General features: G+C 31.7%; 1 protein-coding gene across 2 annotated transcripts; it reads right to left on the reverse strand.

Moving 5' to 3' along the window:
* Positions 1–452: 452 nt before the first annotated feature.
* Positions 453–17,107, reverse strand: LOC107362871 (uncharacterized). 2 transcript variants are annotated; one of them, XM_015930010.3, is made up of 9 exons: positions 15,599–17,107; positions 14,353–14,486; positions 10,399–10,655; positions 10,034–10,229; positions 7,337–9,454; positions 6,492–6,611; positions 3,185–3,295; positions 2,327–3,113; positions 453–1,955 (listed from the first exon to the last, which is right to left on the reverse strand). In XM_015930010.3, exons 1-9 carry the CDS (start codon positions 15,676–15,678, stop codon positions 539–541), a joined length of 5,220 nt encoding a protein of 1,739 aa, XP_015785496.2. In that variant the 5' UTR covers positions 15,679–17,107; the 3' UTR covers positions 453–538. The 2 variants fall into 2 exon arrangements, with proteins under 2 accessions (XP_015785496.2, XP_015785495.2); XM_015930009.3 differs by having other exon boundaries at positions 7,337–9,457.
* Positions 17,108–17,238: the final 131 nt, after the last annotated feature.

Here is a 17,238-nt window from a genome sequence, read left to right on the forward strand (position 1 = left end):
CTTTAATAATCATTCTGGCATAGATTTATTACCATTTGATAATTTCCTTCATTATTTTAATCAAAAACACAAATTACCTCTCGACCTGTTGTATGCGTACCCTTTCATCCTCTTACATTTCGTTTATTTCTATTTAATAACATTTTACTTTATCGAAAATAAAATATTTCCACTTGAAAATCTCTGTTTCTATCCTATTCTTCAATGGTGTTATACTGTAAACTTCACCCCTCTGATTGATTGATACTTTCAAACGTAAATGCGAGATCATCGCTTAATTTGATGGAGTAATAGTTATTGATTCAACAATTGTATGAATTAGTTTACTCATTCATCACTAAATTTGTCTTTGAGTATCTTATCAGGAAGCAATGAATTAAGGAAACGTTGAAGGACCCGATTCTGTTGCGTATTGATTTTTTTTGCAACAATAAGCAATAACAATAAGATCATTGTAGGTTTGAAAATGTTTAATTTATATGAGAAATTTTGAGATGAAATTTGACATAGGTTTTGAACATGCTAATTAATTAGTTAACTATAATTTAGAAGTTACATTTAAAACATTGTTAACACCTAAAGTAGACGGACTTTTGGACGTTTTTGGAGCTGTCATCGACGTCTTATCAGTCGGTGTTGTTGATGGTGAAAATGAATAAGGTAAAGTTTGTGGTAATGTTGTTGTTGATATTGATTGTGAAGATCCAAGTGCTAGTGATTGTGAGGTTGGTGGTGGTGGTGATGACGACGATAATGATAAAGGTAAAGATGAAGGTACTGGTGACGATGTTGATGATAATGAAAAAGCTGATGATTCTGGTGAGTAGGTAGATGATATTGGTGATAAGGTGGTTTGATAAGATGATGGAACTAATGTATCATTAAGAAGAATTGACTTGTTAGTTGTGGTAAGTGTTTCAAGAGTTGAATTGATTGGAAATTGATCGAGAGTTGTCCTGTTACTATCAACGATATCTGTTAAATCCATTGACCTGCCATTTTCAGATCTTAGAGTATTTGAATTTGAATCATTTAGGCCATTCAATAGCTTTATATCGTCTTTTAGTGAATTATTGTGATTAATCTCTTGATAATCCATTTCTTTTGTTAGAGATACATTAACCAATGGACTTTCATTTGGTCTAGTGTAGGCTGAAGAGTTGTTTGAATCTAAATTCAATGATCTCGATCGGTCAGCAGCTTTTTTCATGTCCATATCACTGAGTGGTTGGTAGTCAGTAGTGTTGACTGTACTAATGTTGGAGACATCCTTTAGATTATCATGAGTAAATTTAGGAGCAGATTTAGCAGCATTGTCAATATTTTTGTCAACTGTTTCATCGATTGTTGTTATATTGTTCAAGACTGGGCTACTCAGGTCAAAAGTATAATTGTAACGCGCTTCCATTTTAGATTGGTACAAATGGTTGGCTACAACTTGGTTGATAAAGTCTTTCATGGCAAATATGTTTGAAAAAACGGATGGATGTTTGGTGTAGCTAGTTCTTGGACTAGCGTAAGAAACAAATCCTCCAATAAACCATTCGGTAGAGCTTGATAGACAGACCAAATTGGAACCAGGATCGGGAACAGAGTCGGGAGATTCATCGCTTGGTGAGGCACAAATTTGACGCTGGTTAATGGATGAGTTAAAATGTCTACGGTCATTACACATTGAGCGATCCTGAATTAAGTAGGGACGGGCTTCAGTTTCACCAAGAACGGGCATAAAACACGTTATATCGGAGGCAACATCAGACTCGGGAAGACAAATGGAACTCATCAGACTTGAACTCAAGGGTAAAGGTTGCTTAAGATTTATTAAAGCTAAATCAAAATCACGAATATGAAGATAACGGAATTTTGAAGTATGCGGATGAAGAATTACTCGATCTACAGTTCCATGGAATCGACTTGAATTTGCCTTTACAATTAATGGTTCATCAATGATTTGTCTAGAATAATCAAAAAGAAACAAAAAATTATTAGATAAATGTTTTATTGGACTTCATTTTTGATTTATAAATAAATGATAAGTTTATTGATTATCAAAGTTAATATCTGAATCAAGTATTATTGAATAAGACAGATGGTTAATAAACTACACCATTTGAGTATCAAATGCTTCACCATTCAATGAACTATGTTTTTGATCCTCTCTTTTCCACTATACACTGCCTGGTTCAATGATTTTTAGCTGAGTTTCATCTTGTTTTTTGATTAATGAGAATGTTAATGCTATTGATTTGTTAAGTCCTTAGCTTAAAACAATCAAAGATATTAAAATAGGAAGCAATATGATGAACTCACGCGGTGTTAGCCTTACCTTAAACATTCAGCAGACGATAAAAGCCACATTGGTGATATAATTTGAGCAAGACATTGTTTTTTACCAGTCGATTTGGTTCTATTTGCCTCTATGATTACCATTGATTGGATTTCGTTTGGACTTGTTGCTCGAGTTGCCCGACTAAGCGGAACATTAGAATTGATCGCAGGTAAAGCCAATAACGAAGCTGTTATTGTTGATGACGGTGAACCGGTTGGAGTTGCAACTGTAGGTTGAGTTGAAGTTGGTACCGAAGATGGTGTCGTTTGATTTAATGGAGTAGATGAGGTTTGAGGAGAAGATGAATTTTTCATAGTTTCCTGAGTAGTGGTGGCCATGGTGGTTACAATTGTGTTGGACTTGGTGGTTAGAGTTGATGTGGAAGTAGAAGTTGTAGTTGGAATTGTGGTCGAAGTCGAAGGTGTTGGTGAAGAGGTTATGACTAAGGGAAGAGAGGAGGAAGGTGGAGGTGAGGATGAGATCGAGGGTTCCAAAGGTGTGGCCATCATGCTACATTTGAATGTTTGGCACGAAAGTATCAGGATTGATGAAGAGTTACAGTTTTCAATAGAGATGACACTAGATCCATTGTAGGTAACCCATTCAACCTCTCCTATTGTTTTAACCATAGCTGTAGTGTAATTAATAGCCGATTCAAGGCCCATTTTTTGGCATAATTTGGAGTAATCAGGTTCACTGAGGGAAGATTCATCAGCACAGACTAAAGCCCAATTTCCAGTGGACGGGTTGACCATAGAAACAACATTATTCTCGTCAGTTTTAACTGGAAACAAAAGATTGAAAGATTAGAACAAAAAATGAAACAAATTCAATAGACCAATAAGTTAAACTTACCACAAGACCATTCATCACTTCCATCGACATGACAGTGTCTTTGACCGTCACAAACCAAGGTTTTGTCGATACAATCCCCGTTCCAACATTTGTATTCATCAACAGTACATGCTGTTAATTGTGAAAGTAGAGAGAAAAATATATTAGTAAATTGTGGCGATAAACACATTGATTAGTGGTAGGTTGATTGAATTGATTCCGGGCTTATTGGCTTGTTTTTGTTTCCTTTTAGTGTTTACAGGAAAAGTGTTTTTGATAAGTGAAGCAAATTGATTCTAATTGTGTTCACTATTAAATTACTTTAGCATAAAGATCACAAATAAAGATCAAGTTGAGGAAAAAATGTCAAGTAAAATGACAATTAAAGGATTGAATGTTTAAAGTCTATTGACACATTAAATCGAGTGTGAAATGTGATTGTCGGGAAAAAATTGGGTGACCTTTCAGAACGATGTCTGAATTGGCATTTTAATCTCTTTATAAAAACCAGTTAATTAAGCTTTGACAAGTAATTAACACCATCAATAATAGGTAAGTTAATCATTTAAAGCGTATTTTTGAGCTTCTGTTGGACCAACAAAAGGCTAAGATGAGTTGCTGATAGCTTCATTGACTTTCTCAATCAGTGATCAACAACAGTGAAAAGGTTGCAATTTAAAACAGAAACAATCAAATGCGAAATCACAAAGAAGTTTATCATTCCAATGTCAATAGTTAAGTGATGAAAAGGTATATAATATTCAATTGTCGGGTGACTAATCAAGTGAATCAAGTGAAGAGTTAGAATGAAGAAAAAAATTAAATGTAAAACACAAGATTGCCCTTGGTTTAGTTAGATAAAGACTCAATATTTCACCTAAACTGGAATTGGAATTTCCATTTGCAATTGTGATTGTTGTGTAAATAATGGCAGATTATCTTCAATCCTGAAATCTAAGTGATTAGTAAATTTTCCATCATTTACTATTCAATAACCTGTGATTCCGTTGTTATTGTCAACTCTTGATTTTGACAAAACTCAACATTTTTTCAACCTAAATCAATGTAAATTCAATTTGGTTTTCAACCATTATGTCAATTGATAATATTTCCTTTTCCGTGCTCTTGAACACAATTTACAAATCACTTTTACTCAGGAGAAGTTGAATAAACAATTGAAAAGGGAAAAAAATGAGGAAAAATGTAAATACACAGAATTTCAATTGAGACAATATTTTCAGAAATAATAGTTTAAATAAACGTTTCAATTCAATAATTATGATAATTTGCTAAATTTACACAATTTAAACATTTCCAAAGCTACCTTAACCTAGACTGCCTTGAATGATTATTCAATATGTACAATGGGTTAACAAAAGTATTGGTTTGTACATTAAACTTGGTAACTTGAATTATTCCAGTTTATTCCGAGCATTTTTTTTCTTCATCAACTATTAATATCTTTTAATTGTCACCAAGGAAAATCATTGAAACCACAGAAACAGCTTGAAATCCGTAAGATTCAGATCAATAACAACTTAGATGCTGTTTTATTTTTATCATAAGAGTATCTTAGAGTTATATTTTTTCCCAATCAACATCAACATCTAGGATTTTCAAGGATCACGATTTAAGTTGATTGTTGGTAAAATGTTATTACCAATTTAACAATCATTTAGATTGTCTATTTCAAAATTGGTACTAAATGTTCAATTAAAGTGGGCAAAAAAGTGAAACGATTGACCTAAAGAGAGCAACCATAATACCATTACACTGAAAACTTAATTAATACCTTTCAATGTTGAGGGAATCCTATTCATCTTAAAATGAAATCAATCAAAGATTAGTTTCATTATAAATATTGATAACCTCACCTTTTACCTTTCTCATACTGATGTTAGTTTCATGGTAAAACCATGACAAATCCATTAATATTAAGACGAGCAAGATTGAATGGTCAAACTATAATAAAAGATATGATTTGGGTTATTTTGAGCAAAGAGCTTTGAGCAAAAACCTTTTGCGCTAAGACATTCAAGAGCAAAACTGATTAGAGCAAACACAATTTTAAACTCAGGTTTAGTTTTCGTCATAATCGAGATCAAATTTGAAACTTTCACCGGCTTTTGTTCAATTATGGAAGCAGATTTTTCATCAAACTCAATTAAAAATGTAAATTTCGATGAAAAATCAGAAAATGTACAGCCGATCACTTCGATTTTCAGTTAGATCGACTGCTTTCTGTGGCCGTAAAAGTCAGAGCTTAAACTTATCATTCGTCGATAAAAATTGTTGGTACACACCATCGTTTTAACACTTTTTTCAGTTTATCGACAGTTCTATTGATTTTGACCATTCATTAGATGTTATTATCGATTACAAAAATAATATGATATATTTTTTTGTAGGATCTTGAATGATCTAAAATTTAAGAATGATTTCTGAAAATTATCAACAATTTTTGAGCAAAATTTGCTCAAATCTTCTTAGCGCAAACGGATTTTGCTCAAATCTTTTTGCTCAATTTGACCAACACCAAAGATATCATCTGGTAATCATAGTTTCAACTAAATATCATTTAGAGGTTTAAAGAAACAAACAAAATGAAGACTTTCCTTTTCATCTCAACCTTAGGCTATTTACCCTCTAAACTTTCCTCCCTGCCTTACCCAAACTCTTACCCAAAATTAGGTTAAAGTGAGAGTGGGTCATAACATCGGTGGATATGTACAGATGTATCTTGTTGGGTCACTTTCACTTGATGGCTACAAAGATGTTCATCGTGATTAAGGTTGAATAATGGGATGAAGAAGGCGAAAAAAAGGTACATTAAAAATACACGGAAATATAAATAGCTATCATCTTACTCTCCAGGTAGTAATGGGCAACTTTGATTTCTTTTCATTTCTGGTTATCCATCAATTAATTGACTGTTAGCTGGTCAATTCCTTAGTACAAAGTTTACCGAACCATAAATACATTAAAGAAGCTTCAACTTTGAAACAGTGAGATTTAAGGTTAGGATAAAGTAGTATAACCACATCTCACAGTGGGATTAACCATAATAATTTAACTTAATTTGACCTAAATTCAGTTCAAAAGTTTCCTTTATACTTACAAGACGTTTAACTTTTCCTCACTTCATTTTCACCTCAAGATTAATGAACTTAACATCTCAACCTCAACAGTTTTGACAAAAAAAATGTAATCTTATATGAAAACTATCAAGGAAATTGGATATTATTACAAGACATTTACATGAGAAATCAGTGATTTCAATCACATTTTCACTCAACTTGATCAGAATGCAAATTATCATTCAACTTACTGCAGTTTGATTCATCTGTACCATCAATACAATCCTTGGAGCCATCGCATCGTAACGAGCTTTCAACGCACATATTGTCGCAGAAAAATTTACCAACAGATAAACAGGTTGAATGGTCAACTGTGGAGAGATTGGGAAAAATGATTAAACTCTGGTAGACCATTTGGTTGAATAATTTTTAAACCGACAAAAGGGTTTAAACTTGACTTGGTAACAATCATTGTAAGTTAAATAACAAAGGCTAAAACCAGTAATTGAGTTTTTTTCTGGTTTACTACAAAATTATAATTATAATCAACATAATACGTTGTCCGTATAATAATAACTATTATACCTTTCCTTGAACAATCATTAACAAACCCTTTTCTTCTTGTTCATCTTCATATAAATCTTGTACTTTTCTGCCGAGGACTGAACCAGAAATTGAATGTTTGCTATCCTCAATTATCATTATGTAAAATGTTTCATTTAATTATCTTCTTGAATAATATTATGAAGGAGAAGAAGAAACAAATCAAGTCTTGGCTAAAATCATTTCCAAAGCAAAGGTAATTTAATTTAAATATACATTTGCAAGGATTTTCAATGAAACGTTCAAAATTTCAGCCATTTTCATCTTCTAATTCATTTGTTTTCCCTTCATTTTTACATTGACCGACCATCTAATTTAATGTTTAATGATTATCCAACAAAACTGCCCAACTCAAGGTTATACCTTGAACCTTTAACCTTGCCTGCAGGTAATTTGGGCGAACTATGACCTACTTAGAGCATCATTATTTAGCGATGCCAATGATTATCAAGTCTTTTCTTTGTGTTCGCCTTCTTTTTGTTCATTTACTTACCGCACTCTTGTTCATCCGAATGATCCCGACAATCATATTTACCATCACATACTTGAATAGGCAAAAGACAGGATGATTTATCTGCACAGGAAAGTTGATTTTCACATGAAGGAAAGTAACAGTTTGATTCGTCCGATCCATCATCACAATCCCAAATACCATCGCAATGGTTTTTACGTGAGATACAATTTACTTTTGATTCATTGGCACATTTAAAATTGGATCCACATGAAGTCAGGCAATCAGCCTCATCAGAGCCATCAGCACAGTCTTTAATGCCATCACAGAGGGCTTCAGCAGACAAGCAAGCTTCCTTGTCATGATCAACAAAACATCGTATTTGCTTAACATTACATTCCAATGGGCTGGCAGTCGTCCCAATAATGGACTCCATTGTCGTGTTAACTGGATAATCAGTAAAGGTTACATTGACTGTATTTGTACCATTAATGGACTCGGTCACATTACCAATTATTTCGGGATTGGTTCCATTGGCAATTGAAGTTAGATTGACTGTTTCAACTTCACTGTTTAAGTAAGTTACATTTGCAATCAAACTAACATTAGCCTCTTGTTCCCAGTTTGTAACGTTAAGGATCGGCTTTTCATCATTATTGGTACCATTAAGATTTACTGGATTTACTGGTAAACTAGATTTGGTTATATTTTCATAGCCATTGGAAACGGTAGGATCAGTGTTATTTAAAATGATGGTTGGCTGTTTAACTGGATTCATAGTTGGTTGAGTTGATTCATGGACATTGCTTTCAATTGTTGAACTTGAAATGTTGTAATCCAATTTAGCAGGGTTAACGGTTTGATTGTAATCACTATTGTGCGATACTTTGGCTGTTTCAACGTTAAACTGTCCATTGGTTGTTAGACTTGGTGTTGGGTTGGTTTGATTGTTTGTATAATTGGTTGTAGTTGAAAGTGAATAAGTAAATGAAGTTAAAGGTGTTGTGGTCATTATAATCTCTACTTTTTGGGTAACAATTGTTGAATTAATTGTTGACAATCCATTAATTTCTGGTTGTCTCGTTAAATTACCAGTCCGTGAATCAGTTTGATTAAATGGTTCATCGATAGTACCGTTAATTGAATTTATCAACAAGTAATTTGCTGGCGTTGTTTCGTGCTTTTTGTTTCTCTCATTTGTCGCCTCTCTAATTGAATCAAACCCTGTTCGGGTGTCACTTTCACTTGAATATGACAAGCTGGAGGATGATTGAGTTGTTGATTGTGATGATAATGTTGAACTTTTTTCACCAGATGATGACAGAACAGGTAACGCTTCATTGGACTGTGTTACTGATTTTAATGTTGTCGTCAATACTGTTGTTGGTCTTGATGTTGATGATTGAATACCTTTTAATGAAGCTGTTGATGAATTAGTTACATTTTTTGGGTTTAGGGTTAGTTTTTCATCATTAGTATTATTGTTATTATTATTGTAAACATCAGTGTTAACAACATCCGAGTGTTTAGTATCATTAAAAGCAGACATTGTCTCGTTTGGTGGTAAATTTTGCAAATTATTTGGTGTTAAATCAATGCTACTGCTGTTAACTAACGGTTGACTATTTGAACCGTTGACTGTCAAATCAATGACCATTCCGGTTTCAGGTAATTCAGTGGCAACTACTGAAGATGTTGGTGGGAATAATGTCGACTGGTTAAAACCATCCAAAGTACTCATGTTTTCAGCGTTTTCAATGAACCCAATGGTTATTGTGGTTAAAAGGTTTGGCATCAAAGTGGTTGAATCATTATTCAACATCGGTGTTGACTGTAAATTAGATGAGATAACAACTGAATTTAAGCCTTCATTGATCCGAGCAATTCCATCATTAGTATAGTTGAGTATTTCTCTGGTTATCTTTGTCATCTCGGGTGGATTCATTGTAATGGGTAATGATGGGAAACTGTTGTTGCTTGTTGTTTCCATAACCATCATGGTCATATCTACAGACGATTTGGTTGATGATGTTGATGATAATTCGGATGAATTGTAATGAACGGTAACATTCATCGGACTTGATTGTGGAGTTGGTGGCGTTGACCGTTGAGAAAGGTCAATCGTCTTGCCATCTCGTCTGGCTTGGTTATACAATGAATCTACTGTGAAAAAGGTAATGAAAAAAAGGAAAGTTGAAAAACCCAAAATACAAATTAAATGTTAAAACAAATTGTCAATATCAATGTTTAAACAACTGAACAATCTATAAATTGCAACAATTATAGCTATTTAACAAAATGGTTAATTTCATTGAATCTTCCTTATTCCTCTTTTTTTGTTTGATTAATTCCGTAATATTTACATTAAGGATTGTAACTGAAATTATAATTTTACTAATGAATAATGAATGGCGTAAATGATTTTGCATCCACTTCTTAATTACAATTCAATAACAATTCTTGGATAAAGACAATTGCGCTGTTTGATTGTTGAGCTTTTGTCAATGTAATCAGTTTTTAACAGCTAAACCAATAACATTTCACATTACAGATCAAGTTAATTGTAACATGAAATATCATTGTTTTTTTTGTCTCATAATTTCATGTTTTCGTCATTTTCCTTTCAATTGTTTTCTGGTTGCCACCATTAAAGTGTATCAAAAGAGTTGAATTAACCATTAAAATTGTTACCCAAATCTTGAAATCAGTGAACAAGTTAAGACAAAAAGATGGGTTTACCTGAAACATCTTTATCATCAAAATGAACTGGTTCAAAGGGATGATGGGAAATATCATCATCACTGGTATTGTTGTGATCAAATTCATCAGTAAATTGTAAAGTCCCATTATAATTTGCTGTAACATCTAATTCATTACCAGAATTGACCAAAAGATCGCCAGCAATCACTCGGTTACCAGATTCTGGGTTTTGAGACTAAAAAGAGTGAACAAGAAAAACAAAATTAACATTAATTTTTAGTTATTAATAGATGAAGATGGATAACAATTAAAAATTGCAATGAATCCTTTAAATAACCAGATTTTCAGTGTAAATCCAGTAAATTGTGAAAAGGTTGAGTTCAATGCAGCATTTTAAAGATTACCTGAATTAGACGTAAGCTGTTGTTTAGTTGATTAAGTGAGGTTGAGTTGAATCGATCGGGTAAAACATATGATCGACTGATTGGGTCAAAATGGTGTCGCTGAGGATTGTGACCAGATTCATCTTGTACTAGCGAACCTTCCGAATAATGTGGAGACGGAAACTCTTTACCGGTTCGATTAAATGTAGATGACTGATGTTGTCTCCAGGGTGAGTATGGCATTTCCAGAACAATTGTTCCCATGTAATCGAAAACATCTGAATAGGAAGGAAAAAAGGGAAAACAGTTTAATCAATCAATAACAATCAATAATTGCTAGACAATCACTCAGCAGACAACCAATTTTGACCATTTTTTCACAATTTAAACACTTTATTTGTTTTGTACTTTCATGTCAAACAAACAGCTCAAATTGCTATTAATTATCGTTAATGACAACATTACTTAAACTGATTTCAGACAAACAATACAAATTGCTGAAAAACATTGCCATTAACCATTTGAACTCTAGATTTGATGATTAATGGCAAAATGTGGCATCTTTTTTTTAATCAATATAATTATAGTTTTTGATTGATATTTGATCTTGAAGTGTCATTATTGATTAAAATAGAGATGAAAAACAAATGCATTTATATTATCATTTTGGGGACAATTAAAACAGATCAAAATAATTGAAAATAACTGAAAGCAAGAATTGAAAAGATATTTAAAATTAAATTGTTCCCGTAATTACGGTTAATTTGTCCTGCTCATTGGTTTTAAAAGTGAAATCTATTTCAAGATCATAGTAAGGATTGAATGGCAAGAAGCTATTAATGGTTACATCCCAATTGATGGGATTAATACGTTAAATGATTAATAGTAATTACTGGATTAAATTGTAGCAAATTGATAGTAACCTTCATATTTACAATTGAAAACAACTAACCAACAATTAAAATTATTGCTTATTATTTACACAAATGTAAACAGTATTATGCATTCAGCTGCAGGTTGATATCAAAATCAAAGACAAAAATTACCAATTCTGTTCAATGTTTCACAAAACAATCAACATTTACATAATGTCAAAGTTAATTGAAAGATTAACTTTCTATGGATTCTGATTGTTATGAGATTTAATTTACCAATTTTAATAACTAAATAATAGAAGCAAATATTGTGTGATATAATAGCAAGGAATAGATTATATTTTGATTGTAAATATCATGAGAATTATCTGGTCAATGGAAAGCTATTAATTAGTGAAAATTTTCATTCAAATTTCATTATTTGATCAACTTTTAATTGGGCGTTTGCTCTGCAATCAAAGCTAGTAATTACTATTATATTTTATAATGATAAGCAAATGAATAAGTATACAGAATTGTTCTCAATCAATCATTTAGAAAGTTTAATCAAGGTTAATCAATTCTACTTGACATGATTATTTTTATAGTTAAATCAAGGCTGATGCGTTAACCAGCAATTTGTCATCAATGATTAACTTTTACTGTAACAATGACCAACAATGTTTCCCATTCACCAGTTTTTTTCAAATACAAAGTGTAATCAAAGGCCAATCTCTAGGAATTGTAATGATAACTGAAAAAACATGAAACTTGATGAGCATCATGTAAATGTTTGCCTGATGAATTAATGGTGTTATCTTTTAATTAATTGATGATTAGTTAACAGGATTGCTTTAGGCTCTTCATGTTAATATTGTGATGTTTTATTTAAAATGGTAACAATTGTCATTTAATGGTAACCCATTAATGTCACCTTATTTACATAAATTCATTGTTGATCTATCATTTCAATATTTGGGTTTTTGTTGATGTCTTTTTGCCTTTGTTTGGTTGAAGGGTTAAAGTTGGTCAAATGGTTAATATTACAGGTAACAAGGGTAAGAATTTGTTTTAATTATCATTAACATTCACTGTCGGTAAGGTTAATGTTTTCAAGGAGGAAAGTAGGCCAATGGAGTAACGGAAGTAAAGTAAGGTGATAGTTAATGGTGATGATGGGGAGGAATGTGAAAGACTATGGAAGTAACCCTGAAATCATGATGATGATGTCAATAAGAGTTTCGGACAAATAGCCGGATCTTGTCTTAATTGTTGAAGCAAAATTGCTTTTTTGTTTTAAATATTTTTGCATATTTCCATGTCTTTCACCTTCGTCAGGATAAGACTGGGATTCTTATGGGAAACGTTGACAGATGCTACTGAACTTAATGCTGATGATAATGATGTTGGATGAAGTAAAGGGTTTCATCTTTAATGGTCATTTCTTGTGACCTTAGACATCAACTCTGATGATTTCATGAAAATCTCACGATCCCAAATTAATGGATAACAATGTTTCAATGAAATATTGAAATACAAGACTTGCAATCATCAGTAAATTTTCTTGATTAAATTGTGCATTTAAATGTATTTCAATTGATTCTATTGTAATTAAAAAGGCAATTGTTTCCAATTTTTCAATAATCACAGCTAACTTAAATTGGTCAAAATATACCAATTTGGATTGAATAAGAGTTAATCAGAGACTTGAAAGTGCAATTGAGTTTTCATTATAATCGGCTGATAATCACAGCTGTGATGATTTATAAATATTAACCTTAACCTTTAATTAAGCTTTAATTATTAAATTGCAAGCCAACTGCGATTTGAAAGATAAATTAAAAGTAAAAGTTGAAATATTGGTTTCTTCGGAAACGTTGAAAATTGTTCATGATTAGGTGAAAATGGGAAACAATTTCAACCGCAGTTAGCTGCTATTATAATCATCAATTTAATCATTTCACTCAAAACCAATAGTCAAACAAATTTACTTTAATTGGAAGTGATTAGGAAAACAATTGAACTTATATTTAGCTGTTGAGGTTGAAGTAGACTGATTCATGATGTTTAGTGATTAACATGTTAACAGATAATGTTTATCAAGTTCACAATTTGGCTTTAAGTTGAAAGGGTTTCATTGTTTGTATATCAGATGATTAACATGTCCAATAATCTGGCAAAGTAAACCCAAACTGGTAAATCTAATCCATGTTGGTCAATCAGTTTTTTTTGGTAAACATTTGAAACCAATTTTTCTGTAACTGGATTATCATATTAAGATATTGGTTTACTTTTTGGGATTTTTTGGTATTGATTAGGAGTTAAGAGCCAAAATATAAGTTAATGAGATTCATATTGATTGACAATCAAGATGAAACAAGTTTTAATTGGTTAAATTTAAATAATATTAATAGACTTTCCTGATGGAAAATCATTGAAACATTTTACTGTGAAAATGTTTGCATTGTTTCCAACTGGATTCAAATTAACATTGAGACACGAACAATCAATCAATTGTTTAAAAATCAAGATTAATACATTGTGAGATAATTTGAGATTCTGGAAATGAAATTTACCTGAATTTAGGGTGAAACAGTTTAATTAAATCCAAACAAATGGTTCAATTAATTTCATCAAATAATCAAATGTTGATCAAGACGGTTAAACATACAGACATTAGCTTTTATACAAATTTCTGGATCAATTGTTCATTAAATGGAATCAGATGTTTGAATTTTGTTCATTTTTAAAATCAAATCTCATTAATGAACCAAGAAAAGCTGTTTACAATTGAAATATACCTTGAACTAATCAACCAATTGTTTTACATAATTAGTTGAAAACAAATTGCTTTTTCTCAGAATCACAGTTTGGTTAACAAGAGAAAGAAAAATCAGAAGAAAACTCAGATAATAATGATAATTGTATCTGCAATTGTTTTGATTTGGCTTATTGATCATTGACAATCAAAAACAAAGGTTAAGGCATTCAAAATATAGCAACAATCAACAGAAATAAAACTGAGATTTGATTGTAATTGTATCTGATTGCAAGTGTTTGGTTGGTGAAATGAAATTGGCTGCCGATGAGAGTTACATTTTGGGTTTACATTGGTACTTACATAAGGTGACTGCAAAAATTAATATGGTACTGATGAGGCCGAATAAAAAGCCTGAACAAAATAATCGGCAATTGGCACGTTTACCGGGTTTGATATTTTTTTCCGGATCAGAGATGTTTAAGGTTTCAACTCGCCTGTAAATGAAAAATGAATTAACAATGAAAATGTTGCCAAATGGCGTTTTAATGAGAAACAATGGGATAATGTAGTTAATTAATGAGTGAAAGTGATTATTTGCTTTGATGGTTTGCTTGTTTGTTTTTTGCTTGTTTGTGGTTTCCAAATGAAATGTTTCATGAAAGCCAATAACAGGCAATGAAATTAAATTGATTATTGAACTGATTAACCTGGAACCTTGAGTTGAAAATATGTTATACAATTCAATGGTTCAAAATAATATTAGTATGACAATCAATCCGCTTTCTTTGTAATAGTAAACAATTTATGGGATAATTTTGCTTCTCTATGTCAACATAACAGAATCCGTTCTTCACTTTACAATTATCTTCATCATCTTCTTCATCTTCATCAATAGTAGTTATCGTCATCTGGCTCTTCGTGAATTATGTCAAAACTTTCAAACACTCTTATTGAATCAACCTTGGAAGGTTTTTCCTGACTTATGTTCATTGAAACTTTATTATTGATACAAAGATGAGATGAGATTCAAATCGAGACTCAACTAACACCTAAAGATAGTTTTCATGATTTGAAAGATATTAATTCTGGTTCATTGTCTAGTCTAGGTTTGCATAGGAAGGATTGGGATAAAAGTCTGAAATTGACACGCATTTCCTGATATTAATGGTATTTTTGTTCAATGTAATCATTGCATGCAAATAAATATTGAAATTCATCTTTCATTATCGACATTGTCGATATAAGACTATCAAATTGGCTTACAATTTACCATCACAAACCATTTAAAAACGTAACTAATTGATGTAATCGATGGAAGTCAATTTAAATGTGAAAAATGTATTTTATATACTAAAGTATTGAATTGCTAACCGTATTTGCATTAAGTCATATTTGACTTGCCTTCATTAATATTTAGACGTAAATATTGGTGACATTTTTCCCTTTTTTTCAATGCAATTGTTTGATACAAAATGTGAGATGAATTTTCAACATTATATCAACAGACTGTTTCCACTACATCATTATTAATCATGGTTTAGTGAGAAAAAAATTCACTAATGAATAGAGAAAAGCAGAGAATTGAAAAGTGGTAATTTATACTTACTTTATTGATAAACCTTCCATCATTTGGTCTGTTGAATTGTTTGAGATTGAAATATTAGTTGATATTGTATTGTTAGACATAATTGAGATTGTAATTATTCCAATTAATTGTATCAATAGACGTTAATAAAGGACAGTAGTTAGGAACTTGTTCCTGGCTTTGTATCAGCAGCACATTCAAGCTTCTTCACTTGATTTTGTCTTCCTTTGAATCAACATTGACTTTTGTAAAAGCTCAGCTTTTTTTGAGAAATGTAATCCGTTGGTCAAACCGTTGTTGTTTCAATCACAGTAATTAAATTTTTAAATAATCTTGCCCAATAAATTAACATGTATGGCTTCAGATTTGTCAGAGACATGGACGGACCAATCCAAGTTTGACATAAAATTTGGTTGATGATTGGGTTAAAAAAGGTTGAAATGGTGCGAGAAATAGTCAAATGACAAGGATTACAAGATACAGGTTAAAAGATTGGATACTGAGGTAGGGTTAAAAGATTTTGACACGATGACGATCACAGAAGTCACTGGGTTTAGGTTGATTTAGGCTGAGATAAGGTTTTTATTTCAATGTATCTTTGAAATAAGGGTAAAGATGAACGATGAGTATGATGAAGGTTACTGTTGGCAACACAAATGTCAATAGGCAAAATCGGGTAAAGAATCAAATGAGAATCGTAATAGAGCGAAATTTAGAACCAAATGTAAATTAAAGATTGATTCAAATTTACTAAAAGATAAATGGTTATCGGATAAGGCTAAGAAAGAGGAAATAGAAAAGGTTAAATTCAATTTAATCAATTCGTTATTTTATATTAACTCTATCTTTCCCTTTTTAAACTTGTCGCTCTTTGATTTCTTCTCTTGATTTTTTTCTTCTTGTTCTCTCTGTTATACACTGAACGAGGAAGAAATTCACAATTTCATTGAGAGAAAAAATTGGATAAACGATTATGACGATAATGGTAAAAATGGAAATAATGATGATTTGGGTTTCTCTTAAGATGATTTATTTAAGCTCCAACTGCAATTCCTTGGTACACATTGTTTGGATCCATTTGCTGGGTTAAGGTGAAGGTTGATTAAAAACACAGGAACACAGTTAATTTACATGGCAATCACACATGAAAATAACTAAATTGGTTTATAAAAAAATTGAAAGATTGTTAACTTTTGGGTTTCGGTTAAAATTGTATTGAAAGTGAAACAAAATGGAAGTGAAACAAAATTGTTTTGACTTGTCTTCAGGTTAAATGGATAAATTTAAAATTAAAAAATCAATCGACTGGTTTTTGTTAGTTTTCATTGCGGGTTAAGTCTTGAAGAAAGTTACAATTCTAATTATGATGGCTAAAATCAGTAGACAGTAAAACTTATTCCATCAACAATAATCTATTGATCTTAACTCTCACCAAATTACTAATCTAATGCTCGTTCGCTAACGAAGTTTTTTTATTCAACTTGTAGTGTGGTTGTTGGGTGCTTACAAACAACCAGTCTTGAGGCAACTGGTTTAAAATATATTTTGCTTTTCAGTTTTATAGTATCATGACGGAGGAGGAGTTTTGGTTCACTGTATTGAGAGGTTGGGAAAAGTATGGGGAGATTGTCATGATAAGTGAAGGCTATCGTTGCTATCGA

This window comes from Tetranychus urticae, chromosome 3, assembly GCF_039701765.1.
Source record: "Tetranychus urticae isolate SD_2017Ah chromosome 3, NJAU_TeUrti_SD_1.0, whole genome shotgun sequence".
In the NCBI taxonomy this organism is placed as follows: Eukaryota; Metazoa; Arthropoda; class Arachnida; order Trombidiformes; family Tetranychidae; genus Tetranychus; species Tetranychus urticae.

What these genes read in the sequence shown, in the direction of transcription:
- LOC107362871 (XM_015930009.3), bottom strand. Translation starts at nt 15,678, where the DNA reads ATGTCTAACAATACAATATCAACTAATATTTCAATCTCAAACAATTCA. An exon ending in ACAGCTTACGTCTAATTCAG is followed by an intron (nt 10,230 to 10,398) that starts GTAATCTTTAAA and finishes CACTCTTTTTAG; the next exon opens with TCTCAAAACCCAGAATCTGG. An exon ending in TACAGATGAATCAAACTGCA is followed by an intron (nt 3,296 to 6,491) that starts GTAAGTTGAATG and finishes CACAATTAACAG; the next exon opens with CATGTACTGTTGATGAATAC.